The sequence below is a fragment of the Xylaria bambusicola genome, assembly GCF_022495145.1.
Source record: "Xylaria bambusicola strain CBS 139988 unplaced genomic scaffold F5B22scaffold_2, whole genome shotgun sequence".
NCBI classification, from domain to species: domain Eukaryota; kingdom Fungi; phylum Ascomycota; class Sordariomycetes; order Xylariales; family Xylariaceae; genus Xylaria; species Xylaria bambusicola.
In genome coordinates this window covers 367419-392977 of record NW_025953555.1, presented here as the reverse complement: position 1 = coordinate 392977, position 25559 = coordinate 367419, and the positions used below count along the sequence as shown (strand labels likewise).

General features: G+C 48.0%; 5 protein-coding genes across 5 annotated transcripts; 3 read left to right on the top strand and 2 right to left on the bottom strand.

Moving 5' to 3' along the window:
• Positions 1 to 1565: 1565 nt before the first annotated feature.
• Positions 1566 to 4437, top strand: F5B22DRAFT_149354 (uncharacterized protein). Its single transcript, XM_047969124.1, has 2 exons — positions 1566 to 1770; positions 1824 to 4437. Exons 1-2 carry the CDS (start codon positions 1738 to 1740, stop codon positions 4332 to 4334), a joined length of 2544 nt encoding a protein of 847 aa, XP_047835611.1. The 5' UTR covers positions 1566 to 1737; the 3' UTR covers positions 4335 to 4437.
• Positions 4438 to 9461: 5024 nt separating this feature from the next.
• F5B22DRAFT_632788 (uncharacterized protein) lies at positions 9462 to 13110 on the top strand (the record flags this gene model as incomplete). Its single annotated transcript, XM_047976737.1, has 3 exons — positions 9462 to 10889; positions 10945 to 11972; positions 12024 to 13110. The coding sequence occupies 3 exons, from the start codon at positions 9462 to 9464 to the stop codon at positions 13108 to 13110; spliced, it is 3543 nt and encodes a 1180-aa protein (XP_047835610.1).
• Positions 13111 to 18828: 5718 nt separating this feature from the next.
• F5B22DRAFT_641397 (Serine/threonine-protein phosphatase PP1) lies at positions 18829 to 20002 on the top strand (the record flags this gene model as incomplete). Its single annotated transcript, XM_047977984.1, has 4 exons — positions 18829 to 19005; positions 19068 to 19469; positions 19550 to 19849; positions 19910 to 20002. The coding sequence occupies 4 exons, from the start codon at positions 18829 to 18831 to the stop codon at positions 20000 to 20002; spliced, it is 972 nt and encodes a 323-aa protein (XP_047835609.1).
• A 1788-nt stretch (positions 20003 to 21790) lies between these two features.
• Positions 21791 to 22453, bottom strand: F5B22DRAFT_641396 (Rdx family-domain-containing protein; the record flags this gene model as incomplete). The annotated part of the gene is made up of 2 exons (XM_047977983.1): positions 21791 to 22195; positions 22358 to 22453. The coding sequence occupies 2 exons, from the start codon at positions 22451 to 22453 to the stop codon at positions 21791 to 21793; spliced, it is 501 nt and encodes a 166-aa protein (XP_047835608.1).
• A 2135-nt stretch (positions 22454 to 24588) lies between these two features.
• F5B22DRAFT_632786 (GGL domain-containing protein) lies at positions 24589 to 24943 on the bottom strand (the record flags this gene model as incomplete). Its single annotated transcript, XM_047976736.1, has 2 exons — positions 24589 to 24709; positions 24783 to 24943. The coding sequence occupies 2 exons, from the start codon at positions 24941 to 24943 to the stop codon at positions 24589 to 24591; spliced, it is 282 nt and encodes a 93-aa protein (XP_047835607.1).
• Positions 24944 to 25559: the final 616 nt, after the last annotated feature.

Here is a 25559-nt window from a genome sequence, read left to right as displayed (position 1 = left end):
GGATGCAATACCCAAAGAGAATAAAAATAAAAAATAAAAAAAAATGGGCGATCAACGAACCAAAATTTTCCAACAGCTGCTCTCAAGCATGTAGCAGACATACCGAGCAGGCGGCTTACCTATTACACAGTTTTAGTGCTAGGCAAGTACATAGAGTAGACATGCACCTACTTAATAGTATAGGTAAGATCAAGACATCATATTGTAAGTGCTACTAAGTACCCCCCTATCGAGTACCTACTAAGCAGTACTGGTATTGGATATCTCTACGTGCCGCTCATGTTGCTAAATACTTAACATGCTCTAGCAGGCATTACGGGTGATGTGTCTGTGATGTGCCCTATAATCTGCCTCTGATCTGCTCACTGTAGCACTAGGTAGGTAAGTATTAGAGGTATTGAGGTAAGTATACTTATACATCCATAGGTATGTACTTACCCACCCAGGTAGGTACGCCCATACATACTTAACGCTGCGCCAATGCATGTCGGATTAGTCGCAGCCACACCATGCCACCACGGCCCTCCCACAACACCCTCGTTCACGGTGCCGATCTAACCACATCCTTGATCATATTCCTCCCCATCCCAGACCATCCTGACCCTTTCGAGCTTGGCATCTCTTTTGTATCCTCACAGGGTGGGCCCCGCGCTGAAGTCCCATTCACCTAGCACCAAAGGCTGTGACTTTGCCATGGCCCCAGCCTGTTTGGTATAACTGACGCTGGGTCGCGGCCTGGCTCTGCAAGAATCCTGTCCCTCCGGCCTCCTACGACCTTTTTTTTATCGGGTTCACACATTACCACGCCGTCACCACGTCGTCGTGGGTGTAGTGCGATACGTCGAGGTTTGGGGATAGCCTCGCTTTCGCTCCCTTTATTGCTCCCTCCCTCTCTCTCTCTCTCTCTATCTCTCTTTCCCTCTTCCTCTCCGCCACTCGCCCCTTCTTTCACGCTCACTTGTGCCCTCTTGAGTCTTTGTCGAGTGTCCCCCTCCGACGACTATCCGAGGGATCAAGACCTGGTATTGGGCCGTCTCGCAATGTACGTTCTTTCTCTATCGTTTCTTGTTCTTGTCTCTCGGTCATCTGAGTCTCTATACCGTCGCTGGCTCGCCTGTCAAATTTGTACCTCAGATAACCATGCTATCGCCCGTGTGTTTTTGCCATTTCTTCCTCGAAGCCGTGAACTATGTGTGTGCCTGTTGATTGCGTTGCCTTGCTCGAGTGTCTTGTATGTGATTGTGTCTACATGATCAGGATGTTTGTAAGCTTACATCAGGGGCTTGCCTTGGCGGGCTATTGACCACCAATCTCGTCCTCCCTCATTGCTTAACCCAGAATCAGTTGATGTGAACGAGTCGCCCGGTTTGACCTGTTGGCTCCTGCGAGTCATGATCAGCCTATCTCCCCTTTACCGCGTGTTTCAAAGTCGCTTATCACTCTGTTTCCTCACGTCTAAACTTCTAGAACCTTTTCGATCTTGCTATTAGCCTGTTTGAGCAGCGATGGAGCGACTCAAACACGAAACATGAGCCCTTGGAATAAAATCGACGCTAACATATATTCTGTCATAGTGTTGTGCATCTGCAGTCGATCGGCCAGACCTCTAGGAACTCGTAGGATATAATTGTCGAAGTCTATCCTCGAAAATACTCTCAGAAGTTCGCGAGTCTCGATCAATACCTTGGCTATAGATTTTGACTCTACCAATCTTCCATGTATACATAGTGTGAAAAGATGGATTCCGAAGACGGGGAGTTGTTTGTTAAGGTATGGGAGAGATTTCACCCTAACCTTGTGGGCAGGTTGCTAAAGCTTCACAGCAACTGGCCACCTTTGTGCGCACACATGAAAAGGCACTGGCCAATGCCTTGCAGATGCGAAGACAGCCCCGACATGGCCCCAGCCAGAGCGTGTCTACTATCCAAACCTCGCAGTCTACGAACTCCCTCCCTCTCCCCGAACGACCCTCGACATCAGCGTCAACATCCAGTGCATTAGCCAACGCCTTATCTCTTGGCTCCCTAAGCTTTGCATCTCATAGTCCCAAATCAACTAGGCTTGCTCTCACTCCTCATCACCTGTTTTATTTGTTGTCTCGATTTGAAGATTTAGGCATCAATGTAGGTCCAATGAAAGTACGCCTAGAAAACTTGCACGACAGCACCACGTCGGCCAATTATGTTTCCTTTTTGAGCCCATCCCAACGCACGAAGAGTCGGGGATCAGATGCCGTTTCGATAAGATCAGTCTCTAGCATCCGCAGCGTTATGTCTGGCATGTCTGCTTTATGGAGTAGCTTCGGTATTGGGTCAAGCATTGCTGCCGCCCGTAACGAAAAGCAGAAGGCTGCTCTTCAAGCTGATCTGAAATACTTGTATTCGGCATTTACCAAGATACCATGCTTGCGACTGGCTCCAGACTGGCGTGCAAAATTGATCCGTGGATACGAGGAATTCCCCTTTGACTCGGCTGTCCCGCTTTATGTATTCAAGAATCTCCAAGCACTTGAAATTAGCGGGATCGATTTCCGACAATTCTTTGGTTGGGATCGGGTAGCCGAGCAAATCCGCTCCTTAACACTTAAGAATGCAGGCATTGAAGACCCAGCTGACATACTGATCGATATTGTCCTGGATGATATGGATAAGAGACGACGACGTTCGGCAAAAGCCCAGACGACACCCACTGGTGCTTATGCTCATGCCTCTAGTCCTAAGCGAAGTCCGACAGATGGAGAGCTGCACCGACCTAGCCTGACTTCTACTGCCCCTGGACGCAGGAATACTGTTGCTGACTTGAATGTGGGCTCCATTGGGAACGAATCAGCCGAGAGTTTATCACCACATGGTAGCCGCCGTGCATCGGTTGCTCAAGTTGACATTGAAGATTCTGCGACAACTCAGCAGCCCGCTCGGCCAAGAAGTCACTCTCCCAGGCGTCCAGCCAGCTCCCGTCACCACTCTACAAATGCTAGAAGCTTACATAAGGTCAAACGCTCTGGATCTGGGAGCTCTCATTCCAGCCTATCTGATTCTTGGCATAATCCGAGAAATAGTGCTTCAAATCTCCTTGCTATGGGTATTCTGCCTGCTTCGAAATGGCGTTTCTTAAAGCATCTGAGCTTAGCAGACAACTCATTGACGGTGATGCCTGCAGCAAGCTTAGTGCCTCTCGCTAACACACTGAACTCTTTGGATCTGTCTACCAACCTTTTTACCCAGATACCTGACAGTTTAGCTACACTAACTGCGCTTCGAGCGTTGAACCTTTCACATTGTATGATCGACTCTTTGCATTCTCTGCTGCGGAACCCGCTACCCGCCATTAGCGCACTGAATCTACGGTGCAATCGTCTTTCGTCTATTGCTGGGATCGAGAAGCTTTATCCCTTGGAGCGACTCGATCTTCGAGATAATCGTCTGACAGATCCCATGGAAATTGCTCGTCTCACGGGTATACCCGATATCCGCGAGATTTGGGTCGAAGGTAACCCCTTCACACGATCCCACCGAGATTACCGCATAACAATCTTCAACCTTTTCCGTGAGACTCCTGGGTTCACCGAAGATATCATAATAGATGCCTCAGGCCCAACGTCGGCGGAGAGAAAGTACCTTGTCGACCGAGTTGCCATTCCAGCTGCAGTTCCAGTCGTCAAACAACAGGTCCCTAAACTTCCCGTTGTTGATGTAACCAAACCAACTATCATATATGATAGTCCGAGGCAACCAACAGTACTACGCAAGGAGAGACCAGCCCGCCCAACGCCTAAGGCTGTCACAAGCGAAATAAATACATCTTCCACGCGTAGACGTCGCACGCCAAAACGACGTATTGTTGATCTCGCAATAAATGAACGTCCTACGGCTATGGACTCCTTACAGTCTGACGTGGTGGAAGTTCCATCAGATACCAAAATCATAGCAGCCAGCCCAAAAAACAATTATCGTATATCGCAACCCCCTGAAAGGCAAGATCTACCGGCCAAGGTTTCAGGAGATGCGAATCCTTCCACCAATGGTGCGCCTCGTACTGAAACCAGCTGTATCACAAAGCCTACGCCACCACCCACTACACTGGAACCACGGCACCCTTGGGGTGAATTGGACGATTGGACTGCTGGTGGAGAAATCTACAAGCAGAAAATTGAAGCATTGCGAGATAAAGTGGGCAATGGCTATCTTAGTGCTCTGGATGAAGAGAATTGGGATACTTCACGTACGGCGTTCATGAGCACTGATTTTGCTCCGACTTCACCAATCCATTCCGGTCCTGGAACATCACGGATACCAAGTACCCCGATCATTCATAGCGGTGGTGCACTGGTCTGATCGTAAGCTGAAAGCAATACTTGATTGCAGCAAGCAGTTTTTATTTTGATTTTTTTTTTTTTTTCGGCCCTATCTAGGGCTTTTACACAGTGTTGGTAAAGTAAATCGAAGATTTTGCCCGTCTGTCTGCGACCGGGGCGATTTTCGGGTTACAGAAATCTCCGCCCCGTTTAATTAGTTATTGGAGCATAGCGTTCGGCGTTATATGGATGGGTTGGCATCATCTTATTGCATGATTGCATCCGCAGGCCATCATGGCGAAAGGGCTTCGATCTGTAATTGGGCGTTACCCAATACAGAGCGATGGAACAAGCCCAATACAATCGGGAAAAACGGACAAGCTCTACATTTGCCTTTCACAAAAGTTGCCCTACCGGTAGTAGCTAGGTACCCTACAACGACACGAGAAGAAGCTGATGGAAAGAATCGTTTTGAATGGCGTGGCTGCTGGAGTCTTGCTAGCTGTTTGTCTCTCCAAATGTCTGCATTATTGTTGTCTAGATCTGGTCGACTGTGGTTTTTATCGAGATTCCCCGCGGTGGTATTTGTTATTGTTTTAGGTTTTCCCGACTTTCGGGTACATAGTCAGTTCTGGTCAACAGCACACGACGATACGAGAGATGCGGAGGGCGGTGGCGGTCTTTTGCATTTACACAGGGCCAGGTGTTCTGGTGGTTTAAGATTAGAAAGAGAACCACTTCCCATAAAAGAAATGACTGCTATCGAAAAAGATTGCATTCTCCATTTCTCAATCCAACGTTCTTGGCTCGGTCCTCCTTCGTACAACAATAAATTGTGACTATCGAATTGCAAGGTATATTCTTGTATAGCACCGTGCCCTTCGAACTGTTTTCCCTACGATCTTTGCAGCACCTTACAAGTGTATCAGTCCACCCAACACCTATATGTTGTTACCTTGTCTCCTCGGTATGATGTACTATCACGCAATGTGACATTTTGATTTTGGATTGGAAATATATGTAGTTCTGTGTCTAATTAATATATTAAAAGCAACAGAGGCACGGACCAAGCCGTTTTCGTATCTACATATAAGATTCCAAAATTAGGATCACACCCGTGTCCTGTATATAATGTTAAAGTTGTCTACCATATTAAGTAGGAATATGTCATTCTCACTTTTTATTCACAAGTACCTAAGGCTCTTAGCAGACCCTGGATTGCAGAGCACTGGATATCTTGAAACCTTAGTAATGTCACCTGAACGTGATATTTTGCTTGCTCATGCGGGTCACCGTCGGAAGCTGCTTTGCTAATAATGGTTCGTTATATGTCTCTAAGTCCGCCGCAGTTGAGTTTCGTAGGGTTGAGAAAGGCTGGGGCTTAGGTAAGCTCTGTGTGAGGTGTCTTGGATTGGAATTGGAGATTCAAATACTGTGCCACTGTACTTGGCTTTTCTTAGACGAATAGTTGTGTTTCTGGTTAGCTACGCATTTAACAGTGTTTATGACGAGTAATTTGCTACAACAGAATAGTGGCGATGTGTATATATGTATGCATGAATGAGTAAGGGAAAAAGCGAGGGAATTCCAAACTAGAAGACAAGCTAGAAAAACTCGTAGTTTGATCTAACTAATATATCTTCCTGATAATTGAGTTCACGTAACACCTCTTTCAAGATTCTAGTTTGTTTCTGTGCAATAAGCATCTCTTGCTGTTGAGCATTGCATTTATATAGATGAATGGGACACTTTACCCGTACGCGTATAGCCTGCCCAAATTTGAATAATTTAGACATCGGAGGAAATCGAATGTACATCTAAGGGGCTGCGGAGACGTACAAGACACGCGGCGAGATAGGTGAGAGCTTTGAACTTTCCCAAGTAGTCGGGAGTGATTACAGGGATTGAGGTCAGGGCTCGAAATCGAAGCTGTAAGCAACAAGCTATCATGACTGATGACATTCATAGTTAATATCCTATATTCAGATCCCTTCTAGCCTTTTTGGATGACCTTCTTTCTGTACGCAATTGGACCGGCCTTGCCGACCTTCGAGGCCCGTTGGTATTTCTATCAGCGAGGGCTAAGTAACCTAACTGCACGTGCTTTTCCTGTTGGGCGTAGAGCCGGGATCTCGGGTAACATGTGTCTGCGGTGCTTAGCAAGTTTAACGTCTATAGCATCAATTTATCAAAAGCTCTAGATTTTTTAGACTAGTAAATGTTGTTCGGATACCCCCTGATGCTAACGCCATATCGCGGGCTACTCAGCTTCGTTCGAGCTACATCAGTATGTCAACGAGGATGTGTTACTGCGGCCATGCGTTTGGAATTCAAGCATCAATTTACTTGGTCAAAGATAAGATTCGTATCCTGCCCGTATCAGATAAGCTTTTTGTTCTAGTTTTTACCTCGAAGAAGTGTCCATCTATATTTCATAAGGAGGCTCAGCTCCGTAGTGTTGATACATCGGCGTCGCTAGGTAAACGGCTACTTAGCTATGCCCTGTGACTATGTTAGAAGGTGTTACTAAGGAGTAAAGACTGGGCGTAGTTACCTGTGGATGCGGTGGTGCTGGGTTTGAAAATAAGGTTGAGGCAATTTCCATAGCTGAACAGATATCACCCAGCGAATGTAACATCTGAAAATGGAATTCTAAATACGTAGCAATCTGTCGATTTCAAACGGACAAAATGCGACCACACACACACTCTCTCTTACACTTTCTCTCCTCTCTATCTCCCCATGCATATGACCACAGGGGCTAGTGATATCGAAAGCAAATACGACAACATGTCAAAGTGGTGCGTAAGCTGTGGAAAGAGATTACCTGGTTTAGAACACCTTACCTACCTTAATGACCTATATAACGGAAGGGGTGGGGTAAATGCCGTGCGCACACACTGCTGAGACTCACGGGGGTTTGTGTCTAATTCAGCAGAAGACCATACCTTTTCCCAGTGATCTTCTACTCTCCCATTTGCGAATTTCATGATATTTTGAAATATGTCTGGTATGCTTGGACAAAATTGCACCGTGGGACTGGATGTTCGTAGACATGTATATGGCTCGCCAAATATCACCTTCAAAGTAGTATGCGCTTAGTGGTGATATCACTAAAGACAGTCATCTTGGCTACTTACTTAGGTAGGAAATCGGCGCAAAGCAACTAATAATTTGTGCAAGCTGCTCCAGTACACGAAGATAGGAGTAGCGGTATGCTAGTTGGATCTCAAGGCTAAGGGCGAGAACCTACGGCGGCGCTTCCGTCAGATGTAGGTAGAGAGCCGCACTTTTTTATGAACAAACAATACCGACCCTACCGTTAGACGTCAGGGTATCGGGGTTGTGGGATTGACTCTAACTCCGCATGTTGGTCGACTTCAGTTGAATGCGGCACTGTCGAATTGGAAATACGGCAATATTAGCGATGTAAAGTCAATGCTGTGTGACACGGGGTAACGATAGCAATATAGACCATCGATCGTGTTATGATCGTGGGGTTGAGGAGCGAGCATGTGATGATTGAGGTGGTGGGGTTTGTCAGAAGTCATGATAGCGATATGGATGGTCAAGATCCATATAGCCTCCATCTGAAGCCTACCGTCGCTGAGAGGCAGTCAACGAACGATATAAATAGGCCCAAGATAGTCTAAACGGATGAAAAGTGACGGAATGCTAATTCATACGACTAAGATACTTAGGCTTTTTGATAGTTATAGATGTTTCACTGGTATCATCTAAGGACCTAAGTAGGAGTAGCTGGAGCAAAATAGACAGGCAGCCAAGACTCCCCCAATAAGGCAGGCCGGCGTCATACAATCGGTACTCCAAAAGGCGTGCGTCTCATAGGGCTGAGTCTAAGTCGCGAGATATTTTAGTCGACACCCCACCCTTCACCGTTTTCGCTAATGTTCATATTGCGCATAGCTTCTGATTGGCGCGCATGACCATCGCAATCTTTTACCAAGATCGCAACCTAGTCGCAGTCAAACTTACATGGTCGATCGCCTTAGCCGCAAGAGCGGAGGGCAGCCAGGCTACATGTATACAATGGTACTACTACGGAATAGATCAGACTGTTGTCGCCATATTTCGGTATGTGGAAAAGGAGGGGTTGATTTGGTTGGACACCAGAAAGGCCTTAGAACTATGGCATGGTCGCAGGATAATAACTAGAATACCGAATATACTAATTCACTAATAATGGAAACTTATGACATCACCATCAAGAAACACTCGCTTGCGCGTGAGGAGCGTAGATTGAGCTTCACATAAAGTGGTATCATCTGCATTGCAACCTACCTAGGTGTCTACATAGGTAGGTGCGTACCCGGGAACGGAACGGCAGCCGACTCCAAGACAGCACAATAATGCAAGGGGCAACAAACATGGGAGATGCATTGGGGCAAATAATATGGGTAGAATGACCTACCCCAGATTCCGCCCAGATTATCTTGGGGTCTAGGTGCATAGGGCAACGACACTAGGGAGTAGATGAAGTGCTTATGGCAGGTAACAGCTATGACTACATAGTAAGATGTCATCTATATCACCTACACTAGCAGATGGTGAATGATGTATTGATGATATTTGCATCCTCAGATTGGTAAGTAACTCTGCAGTAAGTAAGTACCTACATATGTATATATGTAAGTACCTGGATCGGTACTGCATCGTTACAGTGGTGTTAGGGCTGGCTTCAATGTTGAGATGAACTACATAGCAGATACTTTGATTTCCTCCTCTCGCTAGCTCCCTCCAGAGTACATCCAGGTACCCGCCCAGTCCTAGGGGTGACCTGAGAAAAGCGGAGAATACTTCCAATGGGGCAAGTGGGGCCGTTGATTACATAACCCATACTGTGGCTTTCCCAATGCCATCGCACCTCAACGACTACATCACGTCCAGCAGAACCGCGTTCAAGCGTCCATTTTCACATCCAACCCCTAGCTACAGCACGAATGTCCGGCAAAGGCCGCACCATCCGCACTTCTGTCACACAACTTTACCACCAAACACCAGTTTTACCCTGTCAAATGCCTTTTTGCCGCCACCCGCCACATCTCGAGCCCCTCGCACCAACCCTTGCGACGCGCTGATTACGCCCTCCCCCGACGTCTTTCCTGCTCCCTCGTCGCTCATTCGCAGTAGGCAACACACCACGATCATGGCTCCTAGCCCGAGAACGCCAAGAACAACCTCTTCGGCGCGCCAGCGAGCCCGTCAGTCTGAGACGACCTCGACCTCGCGACGCGCTCGTCCTTCTAGCATTGTGGCTGCTACTGAGCCTCCTTTAAAGCGTCGTCGATATGTCCCGGGTGGTCCCGGGGGTGGTGGAAGGTTTCTCGATAAAAGTGAAGAAGAACCAATGGACGCCGGTGCAGCAACCGGCCCTCGGCCTCGGACCCGTCCCAGCATTTCTAATAGTGCAGCCTCGCCTTCTCTATACCCCCCACGGCGTGAGCGAAGTACCCGTATTCGGACTTCCACTCGTATTGAGCAAGACGACGAGATGCAGATAAGCTCGGCTGCTGCCGTTGCAGCTGCCGTCGTGCAAAGCGAAGGTTATAAGCCACGGGAAGAGCGAGGCTGGGAAGAATTTCACCCAAACCTGGATATTGAAGCTACTTTCATGCTGTTTCATGCCGACGATGTCGACGGTACTGCCAGGCCTATGCCCGAGACCCCATCTGGGAAGGCCGTTTTTGGCGATCCCAACGATGTTAGCAGTCCTTCCAAAGACCAAAGAGCTTCTCCCAGCATTCAAGCAAATGGTGTTATGCCAAGCTCTCAAACTATCATCGCTACCACACCCACGAGGCGACGGGGCGCGCGGCAGTCAGTGTATGCTACACGCGGTGGAGACACAATACCGGCACCGAATACTCCTACTCCTCTACCTATTCACGGTCAGAATAATAAAGAAAAGCTTGACCTTAAACAACCCCTATATCGAAAGACAGATCGCATTCTACTTTTCGAGAGCAAAACATTCGGTCAGGCGCGATATGTTGATAAAGCCATGATGAATATTGGGTATCAAGAGAGCGATAATTATATCCGACCGGAACGTCGCTTGATTAAAGCCACCGATGGGAGTGTTGAAGATGACCAAGATCCCTCAGCTTCTTCCAAAGGCGACGGTGAGGCGTCGCATCAGATCACTCTCAGCTCTGGACGTGTAGAGTATGATATGGACGAACAAGACGACATGTGGCTAGAGGCATACAATGCTCATCGCAAGAGTCATGGTTGGAATACTGTTACCCGTGAGGTATTTGAACTTACAATCACAAAGATCGAGAAAGAATGGCACGCTTTGGAGAAGAGAATACCAAAGCCAAACCCGAAGCCACCGCAGACCCATAGGCCTCGCTCAAGTTCAGCAGCGGCCGTTAGTGGCGACCCCCAGCCGGGTGAAGAGCAAGACAGTAAATGCGCAATCTGCGATGATGGTGATTGTGAGAATACCAATGCCATCGTGTTCTGCGACGGGTGCGATTTGGCGGTCCACCAGGAATGCTATGGTGTTCCATTTATTCCAGAAGGCCAATGGCTATGCCGAAAGTGCCAATTAATTGGGCGTGGTGTACCTGTAAGCAATGTGTTCCTTCTACCTTCTCCAACTTAAACTGACTGGCATATCCTAGACTTGCATATTCTGCCCTAACTCCGATGGTGCCTTTAAACAAACAAATTCTTCCAAATGGGCGCATCTCCTATGTGCTATGTGGATACCTGAGGTTACCCTGGGTAACCATACATTCATGGAGCCTGTCATGGATGTGGACAAAGTACCGAAGAGCCGATGGAAGCTGACGTGCTACATCTGCAATCAGCAGATGGGTGCCTGCATCCAGTGCGGCAACAAGGCTTGTTACCAAGCTTTTCATGTTACTTGTGCACGCCGCGCTCGTCTGTTTCTACGGATGAAGAATAGTTCCGGCGCTCTAGACGTTCTTGACGGGAGCACCAACCTGAAGGCCTTATGCGATAAGCATTGCCCATCGGAATATGCCAAGGAGAATGATGTAGTTAAAGCCACTAAGAGTGCGAAAAAGTTCTACAGAAAAGCCATGCGAGGTCGCCTTTGGGCTAATAATCAGGCGTCTGCATTGGCATTGGCAGCTTCGCACCGCCATCTCATCACTGACCACCCACCAGATGAATCACAGATAACTGGCGCCAAGCTCTCAGTTGTCTTGGGAGACAAAAAGGGTCAACAAGGCAAGTCAATATGGAAGCTCCCATCCGGGGCACCTGTCATTCCCCAAGCAGTGTTCGATATTGTCGACTCGTCCCTCCAGCGATTCACTTTTCTGAAACGCAAAGAGTTTATAGCCGACGCATGTCGCTACTGGACTCTAAAACGAGAGATGCGTCGGGGTGCCGCCCTTCTGAAGCGGTTACAGCTGCAGATGGAGACTTTCTCGTCAATGGAACTCACTCGTCGCAATTTTGCAGCAATGGGATCCAGTGGCAAAGCTAGATTAACTCGCAGAATAGAGTTTGCTGAATCGCTTCTAAGGGACCTTGAGCAGCTGAAAGCACTCTCTCAGGAGGTAGTAGATAGGGAGCAAAGTAAACTGGATGCTGCTGAAATGGAACGCGACTTTGTGGATACCTGCTATTTCCCCATCCACAAACTTCTACCTCCAGTTATCGAAAAAGCGATTGCGTAAGTTTTCATGACAAAGTCTATCGAGATTCACAACTAACAGAAAAACAGACTTGACAAAAATCTCTTCTATGAGAGCTTGTTGCCTATTTCATCTCGAATTGATGAACGATATTACACAACAACGCTCACGCTTGCCCGTGATCTTTGCGATGTCATACATACTGGGATTAATACTGAACCAGATGCATTTATCGATACATCACATAACCCTGCGTTGAATCTTACATTGTCTTCTAAAGCTGATTTCTCTGACTACCGAGATCGTAAGAAGCTTGGCAAGAGGATACTCAAAGCCGTCCAACCACAATTGGAAATGGCATTACGTCTAGAGGCAGAAGCAAATCATCGGCCGTTCGAAGTCCTCAAGCTGGAACTTGAGACTATGATAGAAGTAAGCCTGGAATATCGACCCAAACCTGCTACCACGGAAGGCGACGGTGAAGGGGAGAAAAGCCAGGATGTTATCATGGTGGACTCATCCTCGACAGTCATCGCTGTTGCTGGAATGAATCATCACAGTGTGACAACGGGGGACGAGAGCGAGGACATCACCATGGCAGATGCTAGTAATCAAAACGCATCGACCGATGGCAACATAGAAGTTGACACATCTGTAATCGAAGCGGATACGAAGTTCGAAGGCACGCAAGCAACAACTAGTGGTTCCCCGGTGTTGGATTCTGGTGCTGGGGTAGCAGAGTCTAAGCCTGACGTGGGTAGTATGAACGATAGACAATCTATCAACACACCGCCGGCAACGAATGGCTACATCACGGTACCAACAGCATCCCAGCCTGCACCCCCCACACCTCCGCAATCGAATGGCAGCCTGGGGGGACAGCCGATGGACGCCCTCACAAACGGCGGTGTTATTTGGTACCTACAAGAATTCGAGCCAGAGGGCACGTCCGCTGCTCAAGAACAATGGAACGGAAGAAATGTCATGCGAAGCCTTAGTGAGGAACTCACAGAGATCGATGACGATGAGCTTAAAGGGCTCGGTGTCGAGATCAACGAGAGCATAACGGCTTCACCAGCAGATACAACCCCAATCGTTGATGGTACTAACCACATAAGTCCTACAAAAAAGGCACCCAAGCCCAAGAAACGTAAGACAACCTACCGAAGGCGTTGATAATGGAGTTGATAGGTGTATGGAGGGTATTCCTGTTTTGTATTATATTGCTGGGAAGTCTTTACACCTTCCTCTGCCTTGTACTGTCACACTAGCCAACGTTGTAATGTCGGCTGCGCCCGAAATAGTCCCTTATATTCTTTTCTAGTTAAGGGAGAAATGGGGTCTGGCGTTCCGGGGGGTTAAGACGGGTATGAGTTAAAGCCCTGACTATATCTAGTAGTAAGAGTTTCCCAGGCGTCGGCGTTCATCGTTAAAACAACGAGGGCAGGGGTGAACCTAGAGCACCCCCAATGGTGACTTTTAAATCATAGTACGAATGCAACAAGTAATCGTTAGGATCATTTCTGAAGCATTTATTGATTAATAATGGTGTGTTTTGACTTGGACCAATTCGAGCGTGCCATGCTTGGGTTTAGAAGTGCGCTAAGAAAAGCGCCTCTTTCAGATAGTATTGAGGATTCTGACATTGGCCTCTAGGAAATGTCTGTAGCATCGTCGAGTGTATACGCAGAGTATTACCATGGATTATGGTACGAAGCTCGTATAAATCCGTTTGGCCAGGAGAACAAGGAGCCATATTCCTGTCTTTATAACGTAAATAAGTACACGACCTAATATACGACTAGCATAGACTGTGTGACTTAGACTCTAGCGGTAGCTGAGAGCGATGACAGTGACAACTTATGGAGATGTTATGTTCGTTGCTCTCCAAGTCGGAGGTGCTATAACACTGGGAAGTTTTTAATATCACTCTAAGAGACTTTACTCTTGTGTGACGGATAGAAATGTATAAAGCTCCGTGTGACCTAACCGATTGTCTAGAGATGCTGACTTTGAACAGTCGATTCTGGAACCCGTTGCCACGTTACAGCTGTGTGTTTCAAGCCTACTATGAAGAGGTGACTGTGCTCAAGTTGAGAGAAATAAGCCACGTTTTCAGTCGAGGGCTATTTAGGAGTAACATGAGAAACAAATCTCCAATGTCTGACATCAGATAGTGTGCGAAATCGAGGGAGTCGAGGAGTCAGGGTAGTTAGGTATCTAGGTAGATGATGTAGTACATGATCAAAGTTCCGAGTTCTCGCTGACGTTATGGTGGGGATGAACGGCCGTACCAAGATCCAACGAAAGATCCAGAGCGAAGGCCTTGACTTTTCGCTGGGGCTCTTCCCGCTTTTGCTAGTGAAACCAACAACTGCCCGGACCCGGATGGATCTGCCCCAAATGCGGGAAGGGTGAGGGGTAATCGGGCTTCTGCCGAGTCATGTCAGTGACAACCTCCGGCCGGCTTTCTCTCTCTCTCTCTCCAGAATGGAGGGCGGGTTGCTAAACTCTGCTCGCCCTTTCTTTCCAAAGTCGACATGTTTTCATACGCGAGATGGGGACAAATTAAATTCTGTGAAACCCCGGAACTGGGTGTCAGTGCCAAGTACCTAGCTAAACGTGGTTCGGATAAAGCCACCCGCTGCAAGGCCGGCGCATCCCCTCCTCGTAATCGATGAGTTGTAACTGGCAACTAAACTCACCAGTGATATCATCTGAGACACGAGAATATCGCTGTGGTAAGTCATGTGATCTGACCTCATAACGACAAAAAAGGACAATATGAGACAGGGCGTGTAGATGCTGTTCAAGATGGAAAACACCTGACGTGAATGTGGAGCTTGAATAGAATAACATGCTGGTTCTGTCACACCCGTTGCTTGTTCCTGTACGTCACTTGTGAGTACTAGATGCTCAGCTCGAGTCTTAGAATGTGGTAGCTAGGGGCACTGTCTTAGAACCGATGATCATAGTAGTAAGTAGCAACAAAGCGAACATGGGATGACAGACTGGATCGATGTCCCCATTGCATTGCATTGTCTTGTGTTGTACAATGACACAGAGAAGCTGTCCTCAGTTGTTCCATGGCTACGAAGGCGGCTATCTTGCATCGCAGCAAAGCGTTTCCTTAGCCTAGTTACCTGGACGGAGAGGGTAAATGCGCTTGATACTGATCTGATATGTGGATGTCGGTACTGCTGGAGGCGGTAAGGCATCGAAGTGGTATGCCCAGGAAACTTGGTCGTATGCTTAATCGTGGTGGTATGGATATACATGTCATTGGGCGAGCTCTCGAGCAGAAGAAACGACATGAAATGCTAGATATTGACAGTACTTCGGATGCTCTATGTTTGGGTATGAGCCCAGTTAAGAATGTACACTAACATTGTCACCGTAATTCCTTATAGTTGCTGTAATATTAGGCGTTTACGCTGATTCTTATTCGGCCGTGCCATTGGTGGCGCTGGAATGCTTTTGTAATGGGCATCTCATACTGTCGAGACTGCTGATTCGCTTCCTGTGATCTTCAGAGGAGGCAACTTCTACCATGACCAATGCCGGGGAGGCTTAGAGATCAATCTCAGTCTCCTATGAGATAGAAGTACACAGATCCAGGAGACGGTAGGTACCGACAGAGTACCGGTTAGCCGGCCATAGATCATCATCGATCCACGGGAGCGAGTTTCGGGACGTGTATTGGTTGGTGAGGTGCCGCAAGCAGAAGACAACCGTGTGTATATCTCTGCACTACCTACTACCCGATATATACCTTTACGCACGTTATTTGCTACTCGTGTACCTGGCTCTGGCAGCGTCCAGAACAATTCGAGAACTTTGAAGTTTAAGAGAGGCAGAAGTACATACATACCTACTAGGTACCTAGCCACTTTTAACGCGCTGCTACAGACAGGCATCAGCTCTGTAGGTACGTGCTAAAGGCACCTGGGTAATGTCGCTACTGGTGGTATCCAGTTCATCGGGTACCCTAGTAGGTGCTAGGTGCCACCTTATATCTCTCTGCTGGAGGTTTTGAGTCCGCAACTGAATGCGATTTTAAGTCTATTGAGGTGCCATTTTATCTCTCAATTCAAATACGGACCAGAAGAACAAGGCATCAGATCGGAGGCTAGGATTCGGCAATAATCAATATGCGGACATGTCTATGATTACCTAGATTTGTTGGTGGCGATAATTCAAACTGAAAGCAGGCCATTTCCAATGGACGTATGGATGTATCCGGCAATAGTCTCCTACAGTATGTAGACAGCCACTTACTTACCTAAGTTCGCGATGGCATGGGCAGAAAAGCGAGCGGGCGGGGGAGGTGCCTTGAAAAGAAGGCTGTGCAAGCCGACCAATGACCGAATGTTCGGAACGGGTAGGCCTGAAACTCCGCAGTCCAATCCTGCCCATAGATTACAAATTGCCGCGATATAGGCAGCTGTGCAATGGGTTTCGGGTCTCGATGCTCCTGAGTGTCGGGTACAAAAGAGGGAAGGGAGAGAGAGAGACGACAGACAAGGACAAGGACCCAGGCACAAGCAAACCTCTGTAGGTGCCTCTGTTCATCTAATGGCTTTGCGTACCATCTTGAACAACACCTACGGTGCCGTGTCGTCGTGAACTGCTTTGCTGTACACGCCTCGGAGCCAACACGAGTGGCTACACGCGTGTCATCTTTGCAATGTACAAATCAGGATGCCGTCGAAGGCTTGCGTGGTCTTTGCGCCGTAGACCTCGTACTGCGGCCCCTGTCTGCTGAGTTAGCCCTGTTCTACATCGGCAGTCCTCACTTCTAATATGTGGCTCGCATCATCAAGATGATATAATACATGCCGACGATATACTATGTATATGCTTGTCTGGCGTAGATAAAGGACCTCGTACCTAACATTAGTATGCAGGCAGGTACCTACTTCAAGTTCAAGTTCACGTTCATGTAATTACCTACCCATTTACCCTATCCGTAACACGGCAACGTAGTTATGTACTACTACTGTAGGTGTTCTATCATGGACCCTTTCTACCCTCTCTTCTTGAGTAGTATATCCGAGCTAGCTATGTAGTGTACTAATCGGTAGCATGTCGGATATGTGTTGTGTTCATTCTTCCCATCATCCTATCCTATTCTCTCCTCTTTTCTCGAGTTATCCAGAGTGGGGGCTGAAAGCCCTGCCTCAGGTGCTGTTAGGGGCTTACTTGGTACCTGACACCAGCTGGGCACATCCCTATGAAACAGGCGCCTACTGCTCTGAGGAACCTCTGTTACAATACCTACCTACCAAGGTACCTACATATGCCCTAGGTAGGTAGCCTACAGTACTTGCGGTACCCCTTAGCAACAAAGAAATGGCGCGCTGTCTTGGCTGAAGTGATAGCGGTAGGCAGGTACCTAGTGCTCTACACAGTTACCTACCTAACCTACCTGCTGTACCTACCTCTCTAACCCGCTACGAGTACCTGCTGCTGCGGCTAGGCCCTACACAAGGCATGCAGCGCTTCTGACGTTCTCCATCCCAAGCATTCACTCAATCGGGTCGTGACCCTTTTCCCTCTCTCTCCCTCGCCCGTCCTCCGCCCTTCTGCCAGTCTTTTCCTCTCCCTTCAACAGAGACCCCGCGAAACCTTACCGGTGATACACTACAGGCTCTTCGATCCTGCGCATCTCCATTTTTACCGCGATAAGCATTTCTTGCCATCGTCTGTCTGTCTACCCCGTTGCCTGCATCTACGTCTGTCTGCACCGCTAGTCGCCTGTCGAGCTTGATTGTGGAACACGTTTGAAAGAAGTTTTGTTCATTGTTTTGAAGCGCCAGCAGATTTTTTGCTCCTCCCGCACCACATCTCCCGCCACAGCACATATACCTACCCTCTGTCCCCTGACGACGACGGCGAAGAAGCCAGCCAGCCAACACGACTACCACTACTACTACTACTACGACGACGACGACGACGACGACGACAATAACAACGACAACGACGATAACGATACCTTCGCGTCTGTCACTCCTCCCCGCCCACTGTAGAGTACCATTGTAGAGATCCAACGTATGTATTTTGCGACGCGGCCGCCTTTTTCTTGATCTTTCTCCCTTGCCTCCTTGACCTGTCTATCAGCCAACCTGGCTCCATTCTCGTCCCTTATCCTCCGGCCTCCGCGATCTCGACGTCAGCTGTCGCTGCCACCTGGTTGAGCACAATTTAGCAAAAGAGCCACCGTTATAACATCGCGTCCTGTAGGTTCATTGACTGCAGTGGTACTGCGTCTTGACGACACAAAATCGTATTCCTGCGTTTTCATACACGCCCTAGACGATCTATCGCGCCTGCATTGCCTGCATCAGACGAGGTTTCCGACGGCCGAACCGGCACTCACGACTCGGCGACGATTTATTGTGCACACTGTATAAAGAGATATCCTCCAACGCACGCTTGATCCTCAAGCCGCCATTTGGATTCTCCGACTGGGTGGGCATAATTGAGGCATTAGCCCTCTTCTTCAAAACTTCCCATCATAGCTGAGATCGCTTCATAGTGAGTTTTTCCATAACACTTTAGACCTTGAAAATCCGCTGCGCTTTCGCCCCTCTTCCCCGCCCGCCGTCGTCCGTCCACCCCCTCTGGCACCGCAACGCAGACATGCATTGCCGATGCGTCCACAAGGGCAACTAGTATCTGCTCATAATGACCAAAACCTTTCCCCGACCTGTTTCCTTGAACTTACGCTAACGCTCGTTGCCATTACAGCCCAAGAAGTGTATCATTTTCTGGTATTGGGCTCCACCACGTCCCCTTCTTGGCCCCGATTGTCACCCTTCCATTTCATCGATTTCATACCTTAATACTCAATTTCCTCGCGGGCCGTCTGGCTGGTAGGACCATCACCTGACGATGGCCGAACACGACGTTGATCTCGATTCTATCATTGACCGCCTCCTCGAGGTGCGCGGCAGTCGACCTGGCAAACAGGTTCAACTACTGGAAGCCGAAATCAGGTACCTATGCACTAAGGCGAGAGAGATCTTCATTAGCCAGCCAATCCTCCTTGAGCTAGAGGCTCCTATTAAGGTAATTACCCATGCCGGACAATATGGCCTCAGATAGGGTAACTAATTCTACGTCTTATCCAGATTTGCGGTGATATTCACGGCCAGTACTATGATCTGCTACGGCTATTTGAGTACGGCGGTTTCCCGCCGGAAGCGAACTACCTCTTTCTTGGTGATTATGTCGACCGTGGCAAGCAATCGCTTGAAACTATCTGCCTCCTGCTTGCATACAAGATTAAGTACCCTGAGAATTTCTTCATTTTGAGGGGTAACCATGAATGTGCGTCTATCAACCGTATCTACGGATTTTATGACGAATGCAAACGTCGGTACAATATCAAGCTGTGGAAAACTTTTACCGACTGCTTCAACTGCTTACCCATTGCTGCTATTATTGACGAGAAAATCTTTACTATGCATGGTGGTTTGAGTCCCGACTTAAATTCGATGGAGCAGATTCGTCGGGTCATGCGACCAACAGATGTAGGCTATTTCAGTCCTTTATCACTAATGGTTTCTATTTTGCCTACGTCGGCTTAATTACTAACTCATATTCACTGCAGATTCCCGATTGTGGTCTGTTGTGCGATCTCTTGTGGTCTGACCCCGACAAAGACATCACTGGGTGGAGCGAGAACGATCGCGGGGTATCCTTTACGTTTGGCCCCGATGTGGTTTCCCGTTTCCTACAGAAGCATGACATGGATTTGATTTGCCGTGCCCACCAGGTTGTTGAGGATGGCTATGAATTCTTCTCGAAGCGTCAGCTAGTTACTCTTTTCAGCGCGCCGAACTATTGTGGAGAATTTGATAATGCCGGAGCTATGATGAGCGTCGACGAAAGTCTTCTTTGCTCTTTCCAGGTATGTTTGGCGTTCTCATACAACCACAATTCAAGACACGCACTAACTAGCCATCTATAGATTCTCAAGCCCGCTGAGAAGAAACAAAAGTACGTTCATGGTAGCCTCGGAGGCAGCAATTTCGCAACTCCAAGAAAGCAGTTCAAGTCCTAAATAAGAGTACCTATATTCATACGAATTTCCTCGTCTTCTAGGTTCGGCCGAAATCGATGAGCTCGCCCCTCAGCTCCTACCCCCGCCTATGCCCTCCCTACCAATAGCTTGGAACCAACAAAAAAAGGTTATACTACGACAACGATGACAGCAATCGAGCTGCCGGTATTCGACGCCGAGGCCCAGGCTGGCTCATGCCCATATCTATACCGACGATCCCACGCTCCGCCAATAGACCGCTAACGACTGGTAAACGGCTATATTGACGGTGAATGTTGTTATTACACGAAAAGAAATAAAATCAGGTTTCCCCCATCTGGAAGGTTCAGACTGCTACGTCTTTATGGGGTTCGCAGTGTGCCCTGATCGTGGCGGTAAAATGTGCAGATGTCTAGATGGTTAATTGTTTCTCACCACGTAACATGTGTGGATTCTTACAGGTTCCACCCAATAAGTCATTTTTTCAAGGTCACAAAACACGATTGCTCTGCGGTACAAATGTGATGCTAAACCACGATGGTCTGATGGTTAGTGATCTTGCTTTAGCCCTGTCTCCCCGGACATTATCTGTGCGCCTTCTGCGTGTGGGTTATTGATCTGTTACGTGAAACTGCTTTAGTGCTCATGGTCTAGTATAAGGGATTTTTTGTCTTCGGCTATTTAATAGTAGTCCACCACCTTCGTGTTTGCTACTAATATTGATGGGCGAGTTGCAGAATTTTGTAGCATGTCAGTTGAAGTGTCTATGAATCCCTTGCGGTACCCGTAACAATGCAACCTAGAGGAAGTTGAGGCTCCCTAGCAAATACATGTATGCAAGATAAAATATTGACACTACGACCCTCTTTGTCTGCCCGTTTCTTCTCGCAGCTGTCACGATGCTTGGGATTTACAGGTTTGGCATGATTTTGATACACTTAGATCATCATGCATGTACACTACCGACTGACTATGTAGTAGATAACACCGTGTGCTCCTGTCAGTACCGAATTGATCTTTGAGGACGCGACCTCTTTTTTACTTTTTGATCCCTAGTGGATGGTGTGGTTCCGGGTGCGGAGAAGGTTAGGAGGGGTAGTGCCACCCCCCTCTCTCTGATACGAGGCGGATTTGCCCGACGGGAAAATCCACGTGGGTATCGTGACTGCAATTCTAGAGCTCTACGGATAATGGGTACTTTGTGTTACCTATCTATAATCGTGGTTCGTGCCTATCGTGATTGCTTGCTTCTCTGAGCTCCCCTATCATCTAAATCGTGATCGATTAAGCGCCACAAAGCGAAGGTATCTAGTTTTGGCGTGGTTGTGTGTAGTGTCGAGCTAAATGATCTCACCGATGCCTGTTCAAATGGATCTAACAAGCCAGTATGATAATAATAGATAGTATGAACCGGTCGTCGAAGGTACTAATGAGTCCGTGTTTACTGCACAATGTTTACGTGCGAAAAAGTCTGCATATATTTTTCCCGTTTCTGAGAAGCTGGGCGGGTAGGAATGGGGCTTCGTACGTAGCCTGGCAGCCTCACTATGTGCGTAAATCGCCTTGGTTATAAGGATATCGGTAAGGGTATGTACCGAGCAGACATTCGGTGCAAACCAATGAATAATCCTCCTATTGCAGGGAGCTCATATGATCAGGCATGTTGTCCCATGGCGCGGCTCGCCTAGGCGGTGTACGATAGGTGCCACGACTCTCCCGTCGTGAGCACCGAGGACGTTTCAGATGGGGTCTTCGCATAGTGGCTTTCTACCGTGAGGTACATGGAATGATGGATCCTCCCTACCTGCTTTACTGACAGTCTTCGCACTCTTTCTGGCCCTTTTGAGATGGAGGCTGCGAATCTGATGGCTGGGAGATATTGTCTGCTTTGCTCTCTTCCTTATCTGGCTGCCTCTGCCTTGGGTAGTCTCGGTCGACGTGTCCTAGATTCCGGCCTGGTTCAATGACATCGCGCACGCGCCGCTTGAGCTCTTTCGTTTCGGGAAACCCACCATCTATCTTGCGATCCCAGAGAACACGACGATGTGTTGTGGGGTTGTTATCCGTCCCAGAAGCTCCAGAGGCTGAAGGACTGGCTACCTGGACGCTGGAGTCGGCATAGTGTATCTCAACAACAAAGACACCACCCGTGGCAGGTTGAAGGGCAACCTCTCCTAGGGATGTCGAAAATGTAGATAGGAGTTCTTGTGCGAACTGTGGTCGTATATGCGTGATTAGCGACATGTATGGCTCAGAGGATACTGTGAGTTAGGGATAGCTTCGTGACCTTGGTATGTTTCATGTCTCGTTGGCATTGGAGCGTGATGATGGCATATAGAAGATAATTCGATGTCAAGAGCATGAAGGCCAACTTACGTATGCCGCTCTCAACATCCACTTGCATTGGGTACAGAAGCGGATGGTGATACGCGGGAGAGGCAACGTGGATGCGGGGCAGGCAGTTTCGGCCATTGATGGAAAAGGGTGGGATAAAGGATTGTCTAACACCGTCAAGATTTATATGTATGCCGCCAGGCAATGTTGGATAGTATAGAAGTAGTACTAAGGATGTAGTAGCATGGATGATACGTAGTAGTTGAGGATACCTTATTATCACGACATCTCTCGAGCTTGGCGATGATACGCAAGGTGAGTAGATAGAAGGCTATCTTTAAGGCTAGGTATCTTACTATGGGCAGCTAGCCAGGTACGTATGGAGTAGCTACTTACTCAATATGTATTAGCGCATTTGGAATTTCAACGTACCTATAGTTAGTAGTTATATCCCTCGGTTATATTAGCTTTAGCTAAGTACCTAGGTATCTATACCTAGGTAGATATCAAATTCTGCCTAGAAGAGGGCAGGCTTGCTTACAGCAGTATACCTACCTAGTATGTTCCAATGCCCTGGTAGGGTAATCTACAGGTGAGATTGGAGTAGATACCCGAGGCAAGTAACGACGACAGCGGGGAGCGAAAGCTTACCTACTATGTAGTATGGGAGGTTCGCTGCGTCATCTCACAATGATATGTGAGGAGGAACCTCGAAGTTGCTTCAAGATGACCTCGGGAATATTCTCTCTATTCGGTACATCACTAGACAAGGCGGCCGTAGGTTTCACATACATTAGTAAATATGTAGGCACCGACATTTATTGTACTTTTATGATGGACTTTGAAGTCAAGAAAATGGCACATACACTGCTGACCATGTCGATCTCTACCAGTCATCATTCACAGTAAGCCCATAGCAGGTTTCGCCGACGCCGCCAGAACCTCGAGAAATCGAAGGTCTTAATTAATTAGACGGCAGATTGCTTCTAGACAGTATCTGCTAAAACGTCATAATTTTAAGACTACTTTGATGTACCTACCTATGTGTATATACTCAGCTTGGCCCTCGAATTTTATCCACCTTCCAGTAGGCCCAAGGATGTGGTCAGGTAGTATTGCAGCGTAGGCAGGCGTCTTAGAACTCCCAAGAAGACGCCCAACTCCCGGGCTCTTACACTCGCTACGTAATTGAGCCGGCGGTCTACTGTCCCTTGAATGCAACATACCCGGTTCGTATAGCGTACGAGAGGGAGAACATGCGGGCTGCAGCGTTTTTTGGGCGTCGCTTCGACTGCCAGTGCAGCAAACGTGCAGTATATGTATGTAGACCGCTAGTTCATCTACATGCTTGACCGTCTTGTTGTTGAGGTGAGGGGGGACAGATGTATGCGAGGGATACAGCGGCAACCTACCTTGGGACAATCAATCAATATGTCTTCGTTCCACATAGATCATTCATCTACCAGGCAACGTTTTAGACGGGCCCGCTGCCACGGACTGGGTCGCTCACCAAGTCCTTGTAAGTCCCTCGCTATGTCTCTTATTCGTTATATGATCAACGACATAGTCTCAGGCAGATGACTGCCGTCGATGATGTCTGCCTTGATCAGAAAACGTTTGATTGCCAAAGACGTAGTTGGAAGGCGCACCATGGTGGGACGTGGAGAGACATAATGTTTCCGTTTTTATTGTGGCTAAAAATCTATGCACATTTCATCGGGTGCAGTGTTCGACAAAGAAAAACAAGAAAGTACAGGTCATAAGCAATAAGTATTACATGCTGAAAAGCTTTCCGACAGTACGTCTTTCATCTGGTGACTGTCCCATCTGACAGCCACGCTCAGCATGAAACATGAAAGTATGCCGTTGATTATCGTAAATAATGCCGCCCATCCTCTGTTGAGCTATAACATCTTGCCATTTTTGGGTCTGATGCTCTTTCGTCCCTCCTCTCTTTTCTCTCTCCTGTTGCAGTTGGGACTGACAGACACTCATGTACCAATACCACGAGCAAGCAAATGTCAGGCACTTGACATCCTGCCCTGGTTGGTTAGCATGTCCAAATCTTGCGGCCTGTTTCCCCCCCACATGTACTCGGACACGGTTTGCGCGCAAGAGGGAAAGAAACCAAGTTGACTATAGTCGCAACATCGCGAAAAACAAATCGCCTGCCCACCCACCCATGAACATCGTCATCGCAACGTGCGTTCCAAGAACCTTCCCATCCCTGAAACTCTCTAACTCGTCTTGCCGGCTTACGGATGTGCCGGCGGCTACATGACCGAACAACATCCTGTGTTTTGTTGAGGTGCGTATGGGTCTTCGCCTTTTGTAACGGGTCCCCATACAGAAGGCACCATATAATCCCTCGTGCTGTTGCAGTATGCAATTATGCTGTTGATTGACACGTTAATACGGAGCTAAAATACAGGATTATCAATTCCCGATATGGGCAGGTTTGCCTCACCTCTTAGCAGCCTGTGACACGGGGATTCGCTCTCGTTCCAAGTCCTCTCGCAGCCTGCTGTTCAGCTCGGTCAAACGCCTTAACTTCAAGTCTGCCATAGATTGCTTGTTCTTTTTTATTTGCGACGGGTCGCCGACTTCTCTCGATGTATATGCAGGCATGATGATGTTGATGTCGATGGATGATGCGGTAGAAACAGGCGTTGGAGAATGTTGAAGTGAAAGAGCGTGGACAGTATTAGAAGCTGGTGTTTAATCAATCGTGTACACCTCTCGGATGAACAAGGTAGCTTGCGCGTTTCTGTTCAATCGATGCGCGACCAGTCAGTTGAAGAACGTGCTCAGTCGTTTATTTGCAATGAGTTGTAAACATCAACATCGCATCGCGTGCTCCTTTGTCCGGCGACAACAAAAGGAGTGTAGAGGCGAGGAGTGGGCCGTGGACGGATTCTTCCAAGTTGGGTGGGCGATGGGACTTGACTGGAGTCGACTGCGGATGGAATAGGAGAGTCACTTACAGCTAGCTGATTACAGAACTCGCCATGCGACAGAAAGATGGCGAATTTCAGGGCCTAGGAAGCTACGAGACCGTCGAGGGAGGGATATTAGAGTCGTATGTCGTCTTCAATGGGCGGTAGCAATGTAAAGGAGAGGAAGGCGAATGGCCACAGGCAAGACACGGGCAAGTAGGTAGATAGACAGGTTAGGTAGGTAGGCAGGTCGGTAGGTAGAGGCGGACAGATGAGATGGGGAGGAGAGTTCGGGGGGATTGGTTAGG

What these genes read in the sequence shown, in the direction of transcription:
- F5B22DRAFT_149354 (XM_047969124.1), top strand. Translation starts at nt 1,738, where the DNA reads ATGGATTCCGAAGACGGGGAGTTGTTTGTTAAG. An exon ending in ACGGGGAGTTGTTTGTTAAG is followed by an intron (nt 1,771 to 1,823) that starts GTATGGGAGAGA and finishes AAAGCTTCACAG; the next exon opens with CAACTGGCCACCTTTGTGCG.